General features: G+C 58.8%; 1 protein-coding gene across 1 annotated transcript; it reads right to left on the bottom strand.

The window, feature by feature from the left end:
• Nucleotides 1-8814: 8814 nt before the first annotated feature.
• Nucleotides 8815-12979, bottom strand: LOC113932712 (brain-specific serine protease 4-like). The gene is made up of 6 exons (XM_027612021.2): nucleotides 12706-12979; nucleotides 12028-12054; nucleotides 11568-11739; nucleotides 11048-11325; nucleotides 9827-9984; nucleotides 8815-9308 (listed from the first exon to the last, which is right to left on the bottom strand). Exons 1-6 carry the CDS (start codon nucleotides 12806-12808, stop codon nucleotides 9078-9080), a joined length of 969 nt encoding a protein of 322 aa, XP_027467822.1. The 5' UTR covers nucleotides 12809-12979; the 3' UTR covers nucleotides 8815-9077.
• Nucleotides 12980-17447: the final 4468 nt, after the last annotated feature.

Genomic DNA, 17447 nt, shown 5'->3' with positions numbered 1-17447 from the left:
GTCCGTGCCAGACCTGAACCCAGGGGCCAGCTGGAGAAGGGACTGTTTAACCTGCACCCGGTTCCTGCTCCTCAAAGTTGGCCTTTGTGCCGAAGTCAGCCTTCAGGAACATTCGAGTAAATATAACTACTTCCTTATCCATGTACTAGCTCAACCCCAGCAGACGCTGTGTGTTGGCCACCAACTGTTTCTTACACAACACTGAGCTGTGCGGCTCCTGGCCCTAACTTGTCTCTGGGAGGTGTCACTAGCCCCAGGGCCTGCCAGAGTCCACACGCTAATCAGTCACGGGTGGGGAGTGCCCCTGAGAGATATTCAGCTGTGCAGGGGTATGCACGGCAACTAGGGGCTAAGGAGGTAATGAATATCCTCCATGCTAGCCTCCCACCCCGCCTCCTCAGGGCAGGGACCCCCCCCACCCCCCCACCAGGCTCCAGGACCCACACCCCTCCCCCACACCAGGCACAAGAGAACCTCCTTTGTCTGCTGCATTCAGTGGGGGTCGGGTGGGGTGTTTTAATCAGAAAGGTCAGTCTTCTAAATCCTCCCCACACACCACCTCTGGGGGCGCCGAGGGACAGAAGACAAAGGGGCTTGTGTCTGTGCTGCAGTCGTGGCCGGCTGGAACAATCTCCCCGTGAATTTGGCTGCTGGTTCGGGCTCCTTCCCTCTCACTGGCCTTGGCAGAGGTGAAAGGCTGGGGGTGGAGGGGGCTTGGGAGTCGCCCCTGGGGGCGGGAGCTGAGTAGTCTCACTGCCTACCGCCCTGAATGTTTGGGCTCCCCGGAGCACACACAGACCCGTCCAGTGCGCACACACATGTGCACGCACACATGCACGCACGCGGTGGACACGCGCAGACGGACTTGGGGCAGGAGGCCCCGGGGACAGGGCTGCGTGGCACCACGGCCCAGGGCAGCAAGTTGCGGCTCCTGGGTGGTTGGGCTCACGCTGGGAAACGGCCACCATCAAATGTGAAGCACAGAGGCTGAGGAAGTGAGGGACTTTGTTTACCTGTAATCCTTCCTGTCCTCTCCTCACTGCTTTCTGGAAGGGTCCTCGTGAAGAGTGACGAGCTGGAGAGTTTAGCAAAAGAGCACAGGGAAGTGATGAGCTAGAGAAAGTTGTGGGACTCTGCACGGCCCAGGAGGCAGAGGGGAGGGGCCTGGGGAGGGACAGCAGAGAGGCTCTGAGGGCCATTCCGCAGGGCCAGGGAACATTCCCGAGCACCCCGGGTGTGTGGCTGAGGCAGGAAGCCTTCTGGGCAGCAGGCGGCTCTCAGCTCCCGGGAGGCTGCTGGGGCTGGTCTGGCCCCCTCCACCAGGGCTCACGATTCCAGTCAGCCCCAAGCTCCTGACATTGAACTCCTCCCTGGAATGTTCCAGACAGCCACCTCCGGGGAGGGGCATGGGGGACACCATGGCTGCCCGACCTCCCACCCCGCAGTGGGCCAATTGGACTGAAAGCAGGTCCCCCAGGCCTCACAGAGGCCGAGGGAGGTTATCGTGACAGAGGGTGCACAAACGCCCAAATGCTGAGCCGGCTCCCACAGGTATGGCCATGTCCCTGCTTCGGACACAGGGCCAGAGGGCGCTGGCCCCCAAGCTGGTTAATGGTTGCCAGGGCCCCTGGGGGCTGCCCCTGTTTCGCCGGCAGGGAGGGTGGGAGGTGGCAGAGGGTGTGGCACAGGCCAGAGCTGGGAGATCCAGTGCCAAGTGGCCAGCTGGTGGCCATGGTGACTGGGGCAGGGGGACAGAGATTGAAAATCAGGGGGCTCCAAGGGGCCGGGGGCCCTTGGTTCAGCTGAGTCACTCTTGGGCAGACTCCATAATTTATCCAGCTCTTGGGACACTTATGAGAGCACAGACCATGTTAAGAAAAAAAATCCCATGGAGTAAATGTGAAGACTGGATTGGCTTTATCAGCGATGCATTGATCGGGCCGTGGGGAGCTCTGCATTATACAAAATGGAGATTGTTCAAAGAAGGGGGGTGGGCAAGGAGTGAACAGGCAAGGCCGTTTTCCCTCCAGGGCAGTACAGGGGTCTAAGGTGGCTTACCATACCTTCTTAGGGGGATGGCCAGGCTTGAGGGGACAGATGACCTCAATGGTGCTGGCCAGAAAGCCCCCCTACCCACCGCTTAAGACTGTGTTTCTGGGGGAGGCAAGCAGGTGAGGGGTTAAACTCCAGGTGGGAGACTTGGCCTAAGTGACACCATTTGGGGCCTGTGATTTCTTTTTAATGATAATCCCAGCAGGACAGGCATCACCCTAGACAGTCCCAAGCTGCCAGGACACGCCGTGACTGCTCCTGAGCAGGTGCAGCAGAAATGCTTCTCAGACTCCCTGGGGTAGAGGACGACTTGTTCGAGGTCTACTGTGGTCATTCGTGGTCCTGACCTGCCCGGGCCACCGTCAGGTGGGCAGGACACCCAGTTGTGTCCCCTCAGTTCTGGCTGATGGGAGTCAGAGATGAAGGCATCAGGGAGGGCTGCTCTCTCCCTGGCCCTCAGGCAGCCTCTGGTCCCCTGTGCTCACATGGTCCAATCCATCCATAAGCTGGGAAAGTGCGTGTTTCCCTGAGCTCTGTGAGCCACGCTAGCCAAATAGAAGGGCTGGGGGGAGGGATGGAGGAGGGACCCTCCACCCTGGCTGTGATCAGAAGCACAGGACTGGGGACTGGCGTCTGGGGTGGGAGTGGGCTGAGCCCCTCACCTGTGGGGCTGACGCTGTCCCTGGGTGGACGGTGTCACAACTGAGCTGAATTCTGGGCACCCCGTGGTATCTGAGGAGCCCCGCCCCGCACCATGCTGGAACGGGCTCTGGGAACCTTAAAAAGACCATAAGCATATACTTTTGTAAAATACAATAATACAATTGTAAAACACAGTAAAAATGAATGACTAAAAAATAGGAGGAGGGGCACCTGGGTGGCTCAGTCATTAAGCGTGTGCCTTTGGCTCGGGTCATGATCCCAGGGTCCTGGGATCTAGCCCCGCATCGGGCTCCCTGCTCCACGGGAAGCCTGCTTCTCCCTCCCTCTCTCCCCCTGCTTGTGTTCCCTCTCTCGTTGTGTCTCTGTCAGAAAATAAACAAATCTTTAAAAAAAAGAAAAAAGAAAAGAAAAAAGAAAAAATAGGAGGGAGAAGACGTAAAACACATTATCTATGTTTTCTACAAAAATAAAAATAGATTCTACAATATGTAATTGCTCTGTCAAAAGATTTACAGCCAGAATAAAGAAGTCCTACCATTTGATAATCAGACCAAAAATTTTTAAGTGCAAAAGGTCTGAATCGGCAAATCACAAGAGAAGAAATACAAGGGGCACATGATTCTAGGAACAGGCGCCACACACCGTGAGTCATCAGACAAGCGCAAAGTGGGACCACCTGAGATACCGCGGCAGCACCCCCACCCCTGCCCTGGCCCCCCGGCCCCACAGCTAGGAGGGCTCTCATCAGGAGGTGAGGATTAGAGACACTGGGACCCTTACCTTCCATGCTGCTGGCGGGTAAGTCAGACGATAACAATCACTTGGGAAAGGAGTTGGTGGTTTCTTTAAAAGCTAAATATGCAGGGGCACCCGGGTCAGTTGGTTAAGTGTCTTCCTTCGGCTCAGATCATGATCCTGGGGTCCTGGGATCGAGCCCGCATCATGCTCCCTGCTTCTCCCTCTGCCTCTCCCTGTCTCGTGCTCTCAAATAAATAAATAAAATCTTCAAAAAAAAAAAAAGGTGAAACATACACGCAGATTATGACCCAGCCATTCCACTCCTGGGTGTTGGTTAGCTCAACAGAAATGAAAACATGTCCACATAAAAACTTCCAAGTGTTCACAGCAACTTGATGGGTAACAGCCAAAACCCAGAAACAACCCGAATGCCCATCAGCATGAGAATGGGTGAAGGCTCTCAGCGCTGCGGTCTCCCAGGAACACACAGGAACACCACAGGCAGTGAAGACATGCCACAGCCTGGGTGGCCCCCAAGACATCCCACTGAGGCTGAAGAAGCCTGGTACAAGAGAGCACATGCTGGATGATTCCATTTACCTAAAATGCTAGGAAGGACAGAAGGCAGATCAGTGGTCACTTGGGGACCGGGAGGTGGGACAGGGGAGCTGACCAGGAAGGGGCACAGGGAGGATTTTGGGGTGACTGAAACACCCTGCAACGTAGTATCTTAAATAGTAATAAATGTCCTGGAAAAAAGAGAGCAAAGAAAGAAGCAAAAGGGGAGGGAGGGAACACTGCTCTTGTAAACAGGATGGTGACTTGGCACCTGAGTGCAGTTCCCTAGGAAGTGGGGGCAGGAGCCTGCAGTCATGTGGCAGAAGAGGAGGCTGCAGGTGCAAAGGCCCTGAGGCAGGAGCATGCCTGTGGTGTTCCAGAGCACAGCTGGGAGCCCTGCGGCTGCAGCTCCCCAGCAAGGAGGGGGAGGGGGCGGGGAGGCCAGAAGGATGACGTCATTCCCTCTGAGTAAAGTGAGGAGCCATCAGAGAGTTCTGAATGGGAGTGTGACCGCATTACTTAGGTTTGGAGAGAGCCAGTCTTGCGGCTGAGTGGAGAGGAGGCTGCTGAAGCAAGAGCAGAAGCAGGGAGCCCAGCGAGGAGGCCACTGCTGAAATGCAGGATCGTGTGGAGGGCAGCTGGGCCCAGCATAGGAACAAGTGGACACATCTGGACATATTTCCAAGACACAGTAAAACCGACAGGTCTGCTGATGGCTTGAATGTAGACCATGAGGGAAGGCGAGGAGGCAAAGAGGCCTCCATGTGTTTGTGTTGTTTTTAAATCATTTTGATGGAGGTGTAATTACACACAGGAAAATTCAGTGACCGCGAGCTCCCCCAGCACAGCCTGCGGCAGCCACCCATCTGCTCTGTCTCTGTGGCTCCGGAGCCTGGCTGGTCCCCCCAGCGTGCTGCACTGGGCGTCCGTGGGCCTTGTGTGCCGTCTGCTCCTCTCGCTTGCTGAGCAGAATTCTCCCGAACGGGCGCCCTACAGTGTGTTTTCCCAACTGCCAGCCGGAGGGCACATGGGTTTCCAGGGTTTGCCGATTTGGAATAAAGCTGCTATAAATGTCTGCGTGCAGGGTCCCTGTAGGTTTTCTTCCCTCTTGGGTAAATTTTAGGAGTCGGTGGCTGCGGGGAAGTTCAGCTGCACGGGAAACAGCCGCCCGGGTTTGCGCAGAGGCCGCCCCACGCTGTGTTCCCACCGGCGCCCGGGGCCCTGGCCAGCACATGGGGGTGTCTGTCCTCCGGGGTTTTCACACTGAGCTGTTGGAAGGATGGGCTCCTGCCTTTTGCTGGGGTGGGAAATTCTGACAGAGGGGATAATAGGATTCACTTGGGGTCTCGGTAAGGTCGAGGGGCCCAGGGGCTGTTTGGGGAGAGCTCAGGGAGTCACCTGTATGGATGGGCGTGGAGCTCTGAAACCAGGGGTACAAACCAGGTGTGAGCGCCCACAGGTGAAGAAGGGTGGAAGCATGGCAGCGGCCATCGTGCAAACGCTGGGGGACCAGGAGGAGCCCACAAAGCAGACTTTGCTCTGTGAAAGGGATGACCCTCTCCGTAAGGTTGGAGAGCGCTGAGCCTCTGAAAACTCATTTGTCCTGGCTTGCCTGTGCATGACTGACAGGAAATCAGACACACGGCCCGAGGGGACGTGTCCACGAGCAACCTTGTGACCTTCTGAGCACAACCACCTGGGTGCAGGGGGCAAGATGCAGCTCGGACCTGGGAGAGGCCATTCTCTCCTCCTCTATGTGGAACCCCAGACTGCCAGGGCCATCTGGGGAACTTGGGGAGGGTGCACTTGGCATGGACGCTGGTGAGCTTGCCAGGGCACCATCAGCCGGGGCAACGGTGAGACTCCTTCCGGTGCCTTGGTGGGAGGCAGCATTGATGAGACTTGAAGCAGGAAAGAGAGACAAGGAAAAGACTTATTCTTGGATAATTCTTATATCCTGGGGACCCCTGAAGCTAAGTGGGGGGACCCTCTGCAGGTCCAGAATTCTTGTGGGCAGGTATGAGCTCAAAGCCTTTGAACTTTGGATAATTCAAATGTGCAGGGCGCCTAGCCAGCTCAGTTGGTGGACTGTGCAACTCTTGATCTCAGGGTTGTGAGTTCGAGCCCCATGTTGAACGTAGAGATTACTTAAAAATAAAATCTTGGGGCGCCTAGGTGGCTCAGTCAGTTAAGCGTCTGCCTTCGGCTCAGGACATGAATCCGGGGTCCTGGGATCAATCCCACATCAGGTTCATTGCCCGGGGTGGGGGCCTGCTTCTCCCTCTCCCCCGCCCCTCCCCTCCACTCATGCTCTCTCTCTCAACTAAAATATTTTTAAAAAGTAATTAAAAATGAAAATAAAATCTTTGAAAAAAAACCCTAACGTGTGTGATTGATGAAATCTGACATGACCGCTTTCACGATAACAAAAAGTTTTCTGTTAAAAAAACAAAAGATTTTCTATAAATCTAAAACTATTCTAAAACAGAGGGTTTGAAACAGGTATATCAGTTAGGAATGCAATCAGCTGCAAATAAAAGATCAACCAACAGCGGCTTAGAAGCACAGACACGTGGAGGGAGGCAGCTGTTGGAGACTGGATAGTGGGCCCGCCACGTCCTCACACCCACAGCTCCTGAAGCTTTGCTGTCATTCGGCCCAGCAGCTTGTCACCTCATGGTGATAAGATGGCTGCTGATGTTTAAGCATCACATCGACATCCAAGACTAGAAGAAGGTAGAGGATGGGAAAGGATGCCAGCTGAATAGGTCCCTTTTATCAGGAAAAAGCTGTCTTCCCAAGAAACCACCCACCAGACATCTGCTTCCCTCTCCTAGGCCAACACTCAGTCCCACAGGCTCTTGCGACTCTGCGGGAAATTGTGGAAATGAGCGTTTCACTTTTCCAGTCTCGATGGCGGAGGAAGCATGGGAGGGGCGTGGGCTTACCAGGCACAGGAGGTTGCCACCGCAGAAGAGCTGGGCTCAGTGTGTGTGCGTGCTCACTTGCTCTGGACGCGGGGGCAGTGCTGTGGAGTCCCAGGCGTGGGGGTGGACGTCTCCTCAAGGGTTAAAGATCTGAGGAGAGAGCATGTGGAGGGACAGACCAAGTAGCCTGCAGCTAAGGCAGCTCGTGCTGGAATGACACTTGTCACCTTGGGGAAGACAGGGGAGCTCTGAGAAGGGCTGTTCCGTGTGGGAGGCTGCAGCGGGTGGAGACACCTGCCCACTGGGCCCCTGGGACTTCTCCTGAGGAGACCGCCAGCAGGCCCAGGGGGTCTATGGTCCCCAGAGGCAGGTGGTGTCCATGGAACCAAAGCAATGAGTGCCCCACCCGGAGGGGTCCAGATTTAGGGTGTGTCCCTGGGCCCAGCTCCAACCCGGGAGCAAAGGGGCTTCTCTGCTGGTGCTGGGCTGACTCCCTCGCCACCTTGTGGACCCCGCAGCCCTGATGAAGGGGTCATTACATATCCTGTCGTGGTGGGGACCCGGGTGCTTGTTCCCCACTCTGGGGCCCAGCCTGCCCTCAGCCTCCTCCAGGAGGGTGCGCTTGGGGGCTCCCTGGAGGCCCACCGCCCAACTCAGAGAGAACCCGTCCCACCCGAGTGTCCTGGCAACATCACCACCACCACCCTGGCAGATCTCGGAGGACAGAGGGAGGAGGCAGAGCCGCAGGCTGGGGAGTGGGGGCTGAAGGTGGGTGGGGGGAGGGGGAGTGGCAGGTGAGGAGGGGCCTCAGTCGCAAAGGAGAGAGCCAGGATTTGGATGTGGCGCTCACTGAGTCACCGCTCCCTCCCCAGGCTGGTCCCCAGGTGGGCAGGAGGCCAGTGTGGTGTTTGTTGTTTTATAAAACCAACCCCAAGCCATCTTCCGTGATCTGATAACAACACAAGGGTGATCAAAACAACACGAGCAAATGTTTCAGAAGCTACTCCCCATAAAGGGTGCCAAACAGTCAGCCAGCCAAAACCCCGTGCCACCTTCTCAAAAACTCGCTTCATGGACAATTTCTAGTTGGAGACACTTTGTAAGCAGTCCTTCAGCGTGACTGGACCTAGTTGTTTTCTTGACTTTCTTTTAGAACCAATCTCTTTGATTGAAGCACCATCAGGTTCACAGATTCCTGAAACCAACCACAGAGCCCTCAGTCCACACATTGCACCAGTTGCAGGGAACCCCAGGTGGGCGAGGACGGCATCCCAGATGTGGGGGGGCTGGAGGGGCAGGTCCAGGGGGCTGCAGAGGAGGGGGGCAGTCCTGGGGGAAGGGGGCTGTTAACTGGCAGACCCGTTCGTCGCCTGGGACTGGCTCCCACCCGCTGTGGGCCCAGGCCAGGTGACTCAAGCCCATCGCGTGGCAGGCCCAGAGACCTGCCATCTCATTGTTTTGCTCTGTCCTTGCAGGACAACTCACAGAATCAGCAGTGAGTCACTCCTGCGTCAGCTCCTGGGGGTGCAGAGGACTTGGCTGCCTCAGCCTGAATCTGGGAGACCTGATTCTCAGGGTGGGGAGGGAGGAGATACCCTACTCTCATATGGGCGGGTTTCTCCTAGCTAGCCCAGTTTGGGAAACCCAACAGGCAGGTTGGGGCCTCCTGCCTCCTCTCTATGTGGCCTCCCGGTGGGAGGGGGGCATAGGAAAGAAGTGCAAAGGCCAGGGGTCGTAATGCCGAAACACAGGTGCACAGGACGGCTAGGTCCCTAGCGGGACCATCAGACAAACTCACACCCACCTGCCCCCATTTTAATCCCAAGTGTCCCCCCGCCTCCCAATATCCCCATACCTGGAAAAACAGTAACGGGGGAATAAACAATTTATTGAAATTGTAATAAATACGATATGCGGGCAGGGCTACAAATAACTGTAAAAATCGTCAGCACGGACATATACACACAGAAAACAAAGGCGCTCCCGCGGGCGGGGCGGAGCCTCGCAGCCGAGGGGGTGGTGCCGGCACGCGGGCGCCCCCCCGAGGCAGGTGGCTCACTTACAACGGCGGGAAGGGCGCACGGGAGGGGCGCACGGTCAGGCTGCCGGGGCCGCGCGGCCGCCCGTCTCCCCAGATCTCTAACGCGCGCGGCCCCGGGACAGCCCGGCGCCCCGAGCGGGCCCGCTCCCCTGCGAGTGCCCGCGGAGCTGCACTCCCTGCACGATCCGCATCACCCAGGAGCGGTGGGCAGCCAGGCTGATGTAGACGCCGGGCCGGTCACGCTCCGCACAGCCCTCGCCCCAGCTGATGATGCCCGCCAGCAGCCAGGTGCCCTCGACCTGGCACATGAGGGGGCCCCCGGAGTCACCCTGCGGAGAGTAGGCAAGGTCAGGGACCCATGTGGCTCAGGGCTGGACAGAGCCCAGGACCCAACACAGCAGGTGGCAAGGGGTTCCCTGGGGGGAGGGGGCGGATTTCTCTGTCCTGGAGGACAGGCCCTCGGGCTCACTGCTGGTGAGGAGCACTTTGTGCCACACCTTCGCACTCACAGCCCCCGAGCCACACTGGAATCCTGGGTAGCAGAGTAGGAACTGCAACCAGGACCTTACAGTGTCCGAGCCCGGGTGCGGACCATTACAGCACCCGCTGTCCACCACCACAGTGATGGAGCTGCAGCTGGTTCTGGGGACCAGGATGCAGGAACCCCCTCAGGAGAAGGCAAGCTCCCAGAGAGTGGGGTCCGGCACACCCAAGACACTCAGTAGATGTTTGGTGTACAGTCAGATGGATGGAGGCCCAGTTCTGTAGGCATCCAGGGTACTCGCAGGTCCCAGCTGTCTTGGGGAGGTGAGCAGCGGCAGTGGTAGGAAGAAGGTGGGGTGCTCACCAGACAGGCATCTCGCTGCCCCTCCAGGTAGCCAGCACACAGCATATCCTCGGTGATGGCCCCCTGCCCCACTCCCCGCCAGTACAGGCGGCTGCAGACTTCTGAGTTGATGATGGGAACCTCCAGCTTCTGCAGGGTCTGGGGATGCGGCAGGGGCACTAGGGGCCAGGGAGCAGAGGGTCAGACTTGGGAAACCCTCTCTTCAATGTCCCGACGGCCCCCTCCACACCCCCTCCGAGGCAGTTCTCAAAGGCTAATGGCTCAACTCTGTCAGGCTCTCCCAAATGCCTGTGGAAAACCCGAATTCCAAGACTCCACCTCTGGACCTAATGAATCCGAACAGAAGTGTGCATCCTGAGACCCTGAATCTTTAGAGCCTTCTGATGCCCACAGAATGGTTAGAACCACTGGTCCCAGCTTGTCCTGCCTCAGGCACCACTTTGTCCAGCACGGGGACTGGAACAGGGAAGTGTTCAATAAATGATCACCCCATGCTGGAGGTTATCAGGACCTGAGGAGTCCCCCAAACCCTGGGGGGACTGCAGACCCTGGGGTTGGTCTGTAGACTCCCCCCCCCCGGACAGCCCATAATTCCAGTTCTCGAAGGAGCCCTGCCTGTAACCTCGGAGTCAGGGGGATCCCCAGGCACCTGGTGTCATTTCTCTTAATTCTTTTGAAATGTGGTTAATCATTTTTCTTAAACTTTTTCCTCCTAACCATCCCCCCATTATCTCTCTATCATCTTTTTTTGCTTCTTTGCCTCTTACTTTATCTGCCTTGTGTCTCTAGATGATGTTTTCCAGACTTGGTCTGACAATGTTATTTTCACAACATCCTTCTGGAAATTTCGCCTGCAATTATGGCACGCTGCCACCAGGAGGTGCCTGTTCCCCCCTAGTCAGCCCGGCCCCACACATGCTCCTTCCAGCCCTTCCTCCATCACCTTAATAGCCTCGTCCATCTGGCTGCTGCTGCCCCAGAACATCATCACAGATCCCTTTTAACTAGAAGAGACCTACAAGCGTCCACCTAGCTTTCTGAGACTTCCCACCTCTGGGCTGCTGTTCACTTTTTCTTTTGTGTCTGTTGTCAGAAGAGTCTTTTTCCTTCTGCTATGCCTCTGGCCTCTACCCTCTGCTGCCCACTGTAACTGTGTCTCTGGGAGCCTGCCAGCCTCTGTCCCCAGCCACCCCTGGCCATCCGGTAAGGGAGAAGCCGCACCTCCATCATGGATGCTCCCCCAGCCTGCAATCCAGCAGCGCATGTTGGGAGAGAGACGGACGGAGGCATCAGGCAGGCAGATGGGCAGGATTCGCTCAGAGAAGTGGATGGAGTGCTCAAGGCGCACCAGGGCGATGTCCGCACGGGAGCCCTCTTCCCAGGAGTACACGGGGTGGGACTGCACCCAGGCGATACCCACCTCCTGGGACCTCGGGCCAGGGTTCCCCAGCTGCCAGGCCCCCAGCAGCACAGAGAACTGGGATGGCTTGTTCAGAGTGCTGGCAGGAAGAGGAAAGGGGGTAGGGTCAGTCAGGAACCTTGGGGGGGCGGTGGTGCCGGGAAGGGTCAGGGAGTGTCTGGGGAACAACATGCTTATGGAAGCCCCTAAGAAGCAGCAGGGTCTCTCCTCTCGCTGAGAGGCCCCAAGACTGGACAGAGAGCGGGAGGCTGGGGCTGAGTGGGGAGCCCGGGGTCCGGGGCAGGAGGCCTGGGGTATCAAGTGCAGGACTGGCGTGCATACCCCTTGAAGCAGTGGGCAGCGGTGACCACCCAGCGTCTGGTGAGCAGGGAGCCCGCACAGTGGTGGGTCCCATTCTTCTGGATGCTCACGACCCAGGGCCACTCGGCATCGGTGCTGTCCTCACCACCCACGATCCGGTTCAGCTGCTGGGGCTTCCCACAGGCTGGGGGTGCTGGCGGAGGAGGGTCACGTTTTGTCACCCCCAGGGTCCAAGCCTCCCGCCCAGCCCCATGCTGTTCTTCCCTGGCCCTCCCCTCAGGCTGGCCTTCCCTCTGTGCGCCTCTCACCTGCTGCTGCCCTGCCCTGCGCCCCTCTTCTACTCAAGAGTCTCCACTCTGCCTTCCAGGCCCCCTTGGCTGCCTGCCTTCCGCTCCTGCCCAAAAGCCCCTTCTGACCTGCTCCCCCTGCCAGACAGACACAGACTCCCCCCACCCCCACCGCTCAGGGCGGCCCCACTCACCAGGTATCTCGGCAGCATGGAAGGAGGCTGAGGGCAAGGGAAGGAAGGGTCAGGCCAGCGGAGAGGAGCCCCCCAGTGTCCAGGGCAACTCCCCAAACCCCCATCGTGGGGTATTTCCTGGAGCCTGGGCGGGGCTGACAGAAACCTCGGGCTCCGTCTCTAAGCTGCGGCCTTACCCTCCCACCAGGTGTGCTCCATCCCACCCCCTGGCAGAGGATGAAGGGCGGCTGGCTCCTGGGCGCCTCTCACGGAGAAGTCAGGGAGCACACGCCTGACCCTCTCAGGCTCCCTCCCAACACCCAAGGCTGTGGCCCAAGACCCTCTCAACCCCAAGCCCAAGGCCTGGAACAGAAGCGTGGGGACCCGAGAGCGGAGGGGGGGGCGGGGGGGGAAGGGAGGGAGCGGGGAGAAGGGAGAGGGGGGCGGAGGGGGACAGCAACGGGAGCGCTGAGGCTGTTGAGGTCTGCCCAGAGCCTGCCTCAGTGCGTCCTGCAGTCCTGCTGGCAGCCACAGGACATGGCAGAGAGGAGCAAGAAGCGCAGAAGGCGAGGGGGAGAGGGACAGAGACGGGGTGCAAGCAGGGCCGGGAGAGAGGGTGGGAAGGTGCTGAGTAGGGAGAAGGGAGGGGGTGGCCCTGGGGGGCAGAGGAAGGAGGGGCGGCAAGTCCTCAGGACTCACCTGCAGAAGCCAGGAGCAGCAGGGGGGTTAAGATCCTGAGACAGCCCCCACCCTGGGCCGGGGGAGTTCTGGAAACTACCATAGCCAGTGGGGGCCCAGGCATGGCTGGGAGAGCAGTCCTGCCTATGACAGGAGTGTGCAGAGTTCCCTACAGGTCACCCCAGGTTTTATCCTGGGAGGTGGAATGCCGTTGGACCAGTCCCCCAAGTAAGTGAGTGGCTCAGTCCCTGCCACCCAGGGCTGTAGGTCACAGGAGGGGTGGCACTGCTGGGAGGAAATGAGCCGTTAAGGGGACTGGGGGCTCTAGCGGAGACCCCTACCTCTGCCCCGGAGGAGTGGACTCAGGGCTCTGGTTTAGGGGCCCAGGATCTACCCCCTGGAGGAACAGGACCCAGACCCAGAGGTCTAGGCCAATGGCCTTGACATTGACTAGGAAAGGTCCCCAGTTTGGGCAGGGAAGGGAAAGCCTGGGTCTGCAGCAGTTGGAGGCTAGGGTATGGGGTCTTGCTAAGGTCGCAGGGCCTTGGGGAAAAGGGGGTTGCCCAGAGGCTCAGTAACGGCTCCTTCCTCCAGGGGCCACTGTGACTCAGCCAGGAGACCTGACTGAGCCCTGGGCTCTGGGATCCCGTTAACTCACTTCCCAGAAAGCTGTGAATCAGGCCCCCAGTGGCCACCTGTCATGTGGGTCCTGTCACTCGGTGGCAAACAACTCATCCCTCACCTGGACTGCAGGGAAGCCCAGGTGGGGCCAGCCCAGTGCCCAGGTGGCTGACTGATGTGGCTGCCTGGGCAGGGCTGGCGTGCCATCCCCCACACCTGGCCTGGCCCCTGCACTCCGGTCAGAGGGCAGCAGGGCTCCACTGGAGCAGGGAGCCTGGGGATGCACCAGATGAGACCTTGTGACCCGGGGTCCCCACCACTTCCTCCCTGACTCAGCTCCCTGCTCCCGTGATGCGCCCACCCCAAGCCGGAAGTGCAGGCTCACTGTGTATCTCTGCCCTTTTGTTCATTTGATCAACAAGCCAGGTGCTGGGAAGGGGTGCGAAACAGTGGGAGCATACGGTGTGCCCTGCATTGCTGCATCTCAGCCTCAAATCCCCTTACCGTTCCCGCTCTGTAGCTGAGGAAACTGGGGCCTGGGGGGGGAAGGGCGGAGCCTGGATTTGAACTTCAATCCAGAGGCAGGTGACAGGATCGGACACAGTAGATCCGGAGGGCTCTTGGTCCAGGAGATGGTTCTCACCCAAGGGCCTAGGTGCGGGGGGCAGGGAGTCGCAGTGGCCCAAGGAGGCACCTGACTCTGGTGGGGCTGCCAGCGAAGACTGCCCAGAAAAGGAGGACCTCGAAACAGAGGCCTGGAGGGCAAGTGGGAGTGGGCCTTGCAGAGACTCAGGAAGGAGGACTCCTCGCAGAAGAGGGGGAGTCGGGCTGGAAGGGGTGGGGGCCCTCCAGACCGACCCTCAGTGCACACTGCTGGGTGTCTCTCTGGAGCTCCCCAGCCTGGCCAACATGCTCTGTCCCCACAGCCTGTGGGGGGGCCCCCAGAGGCCGCTGCCTCCCCCCCGAGGCCAGAAGGGTGGCGGGAGTCAGCAACGGACAGCCTCCCCTGGAGACTGCAATACCACAAAGGATCACTGGTGTTTTACTGGCCCCCCATGCCAACCCCCGCTTTGGTGGAAAGGGCAGGAGACAGCCGGGTGTTAAACTGCAGCCAGAACCATCCCTGCGCATCAGGGCAAGCCCCCTGTCGCACCCCGCCCACCCCGAACAGCCCCCAGCTGATGTGCTATTCCTGAGACTGGGAGGAGGGGGCTGCCGGAGAGTACCCTCACACAGCAGCCAAGGTGAGGGGCTGGTTCTGTGGGTGCTCACCTCCCCACCGGCCCCTGATCCTGGGTCACCCCTATACTCCATGGCTAGCCTCAGGCTCCCCCAACCCACTCCCTCCCTGCAACTACGGTGGTTGGCCTCCCCAGCTCATTTGGTAAGCATTTATTCGGCAACTGCTGTATGCCAGGCCCTGTGCTGGACACTGGGGCGCAGTGGTGGGTAAGACACAGGTCCTATCTTCAGGCAGCACGCATCTCCCCGGGGCTGGGCAGCAGAGCAGGTGACGATGGTGAGGAGTCAGGGACAAGGGCAGAGGGGAGTCTGGAGGATTCTGCCAGGCCGAACTGCTCCAGACTGCTGCCTCCCCAGTGTCCTCTGTGTAACAGCCTTTCCTGACACCTGGGTCACTGCCCAGGTGACCCAAGGGGCAGGCATATGTCCTAAGATGTCGCTGTCCCCAAGATGGGGTGGCTAGGACCTGGCAGGTACCACAGGAAATTCTGAAAAGCCAATGAAGACCCTGGCACGGGCCCTAAGCAAGGCCCTAGAGACCGGCTCCCCGGTTCCCAGAGAGTGGGGACCTTGGTGTGATCTGACCTTCAACAGAAGATTTATGGAGCGCCTACTGTATGCTGGAGCCACACCAGGTGGGCTGGCTGGGCACCTCATCACCTGGGCACACAACCCTGCCGGCCATTTGGCCATGGCGCCATCTCAGGGCCACCGACAATGTGCAGCGAGGTGCGCAGGATGCATGGGGCTGCAGAGCTGGGCCGGCCACGCTCCCCCCGAAGCAGGGGCCCACCAATGCCGTTTCAGACAGGGCAGACGTCGGCAGTGGGCTATCCATTCATCCCCAACCCCAATCTGCCAGTGCCTGCCATGCGCTGGGCGCTGCCATACCAGCTGGAGATACAGCAGCGAGCAAACCGAAAGCAACCCTGGCCCTTGTGTCAGGGACACCGGAGGAAAGACAGAATAAACTATAGGAAGAAATCATTTAGTCTGATGGATGATGAAGTCCCGGGGAAGCCAAACCAGGAAGGGGATGGGGCCGGGGGCCGGGGGAAGGTGGCCATCGTGTCAGGAACTCAGGACAGTGCTCACTCTCAGGCTGAGTCTTAAGGGTGAAGTCGGAGGTCATCCCAGCCCCCAGAACGACACCAGCAAAGGCTCTGCTGGGTGGGACTGGCAGATTCGAGCTGTGGCAAAGCAGGGGGGGGCTTTCTGTGGAGGTGACACTGACCTGGGCTCCAGGGAACCGCACTGGGAGAGAGGTGGGGAGGCTGTTCCAGGGACCAACCAGTTCGTGGGCATAGGGGCAGGCACTCAGGGGTGCGGGGAGCAGCTGACGGCTCTCAGCAGAGGGTGCTGGGACACACGTGGCCCTCGTGCCTGAGCCCCTGCCCCAGCATGTCCTACACCCCACGTTCACAGCAGCAGGACCCACAGAGCCCCAAAGTGGACGCAGCCCAATGTCCATCTGTGGATGAACAGATAAACACAGTGTGGCCCATTCACCCGCCCAACGGAATATTATCTTATTACCCAGCCATAAGAAGGAATGAAGCGCCGGACACCTGCCAGTGTGGGGGAAGGTGGGGGAAGCTGGAGGACGCTGTGCTCAGTGACAAGAGCCGGATGCAAAAGGACAAATACTGCAGGATTCCACTGGTAGGAAGTCCCCGAGGTTGTAGAGCCACAGCCCCAGGAAGTGGAAGAGGGGGTGCCAGGGGCCAGGGAAGGGCCAGGAGTTAGGGTTGGGCGGGGACACAGTCCTTCAGGAAGATGGAAAAGGTCTGCAGACGAAGGCAGGACGTCTGCACATATTTAATGCCACTGAGCCATGCCCTTAGCAGTGGTGGAAACAGTAATACTGTAATTAAAAGAATGGGGAAGAAAATCTGAATGTCCCCCCTCTTTTTTTTTTTAATAAAAGATTTTATTTATTGAGAGAGAGAGAATGATAGAGAGAGAGCATGAGAGGGAGGAAGGTCAGAGGGAGACGCAGACTCCCTGCTGAGCAGGGAGCCCGATGTGGGACTCGATCCTGGGACTCCAGGATCATGACCTGGGCCGAAGGCAGTCGCTTGACCAACTGAGCCACCCAGGCACCCTGTCCCCTCTCTTGTGAACACTGGGCTGCAGAGGGGAGTGGCCAGCGCACTGGTCGCCCCGGGGACAGCAGCGGCCCTGCCGCGGGAGCGCGCAGAGCACTCACAGGAGCAGCTAAACGGGAGGTCCTTCCTCCCCCCGGGCCTCAGTTTATCCATCGGTGAAGAGGACTGGTCAGCCCTCCACCCTGCCTGTCACAAGTGCGGGAGCCACAGCTGCTCAGGTGTGAGCGCCGGCTGAGCAACACTAGGCCGCGCGTCTGCAGGCAAGATTTTCTGGAACCATTCGTCCCTGGCTGCCCTGGAGATACTCAAGGACACGGCTCACTGGCTGGTATTCCGTCATTGGGGATGTCCTTCCTCTGGTCTAACACACTCCTGAACTCTCCTAGGAACCCATATGTCTCCAACCCTGTCCCAGGTCCCACCCAGAGCCCCCTCTCTACCCCAGCCCAGCCCCCATAGCCTGGGCCTCCCATTTTCCTCTGCCTCTGCCCAGGCTCCTCACGGTCTCCCCAGTTCTGCCCATCCCCGTCCTGGCCGCAGAGCTCTGCCCCTGCTCCCTTCCGCGTGTGGCATCTTGGGATACTCAGTGGTTCCACTGAAGTCTCAAGTGTCAAGCACGCCGAATCCTCTCATCTTCTGGCTCTCCAACCCTGGCCTGTGTGGTCTGCGCATGCCCACACCCACCTCCCACCTAAAACTTGGGAATAGAGCTTTCTCCACCTTATAGCAGCATTGTCTGTCCTCGTGACATCTCCATAAAGTGGAGGCTGAGCAACCCCTGTTGCCCAGCCT

Source organism: Zalophus californianus, chromosome 10 (assembly GCF_009762305.2).
Source record: "Zalophus californianus isolate mZalCal1 chromosome 10, mZalCal1.pri.v2, whole genome shotgun sequence".
Classification (NCBI taxonomy): Eukaryota; Metazoa; Chordata; class Mammalia; order Carnivora; family Otariidae; genus Zalophus; species Zalophus californianus.
This window is presented reverse-complemented; position numbering and strand designations above follow the sequence as displayed.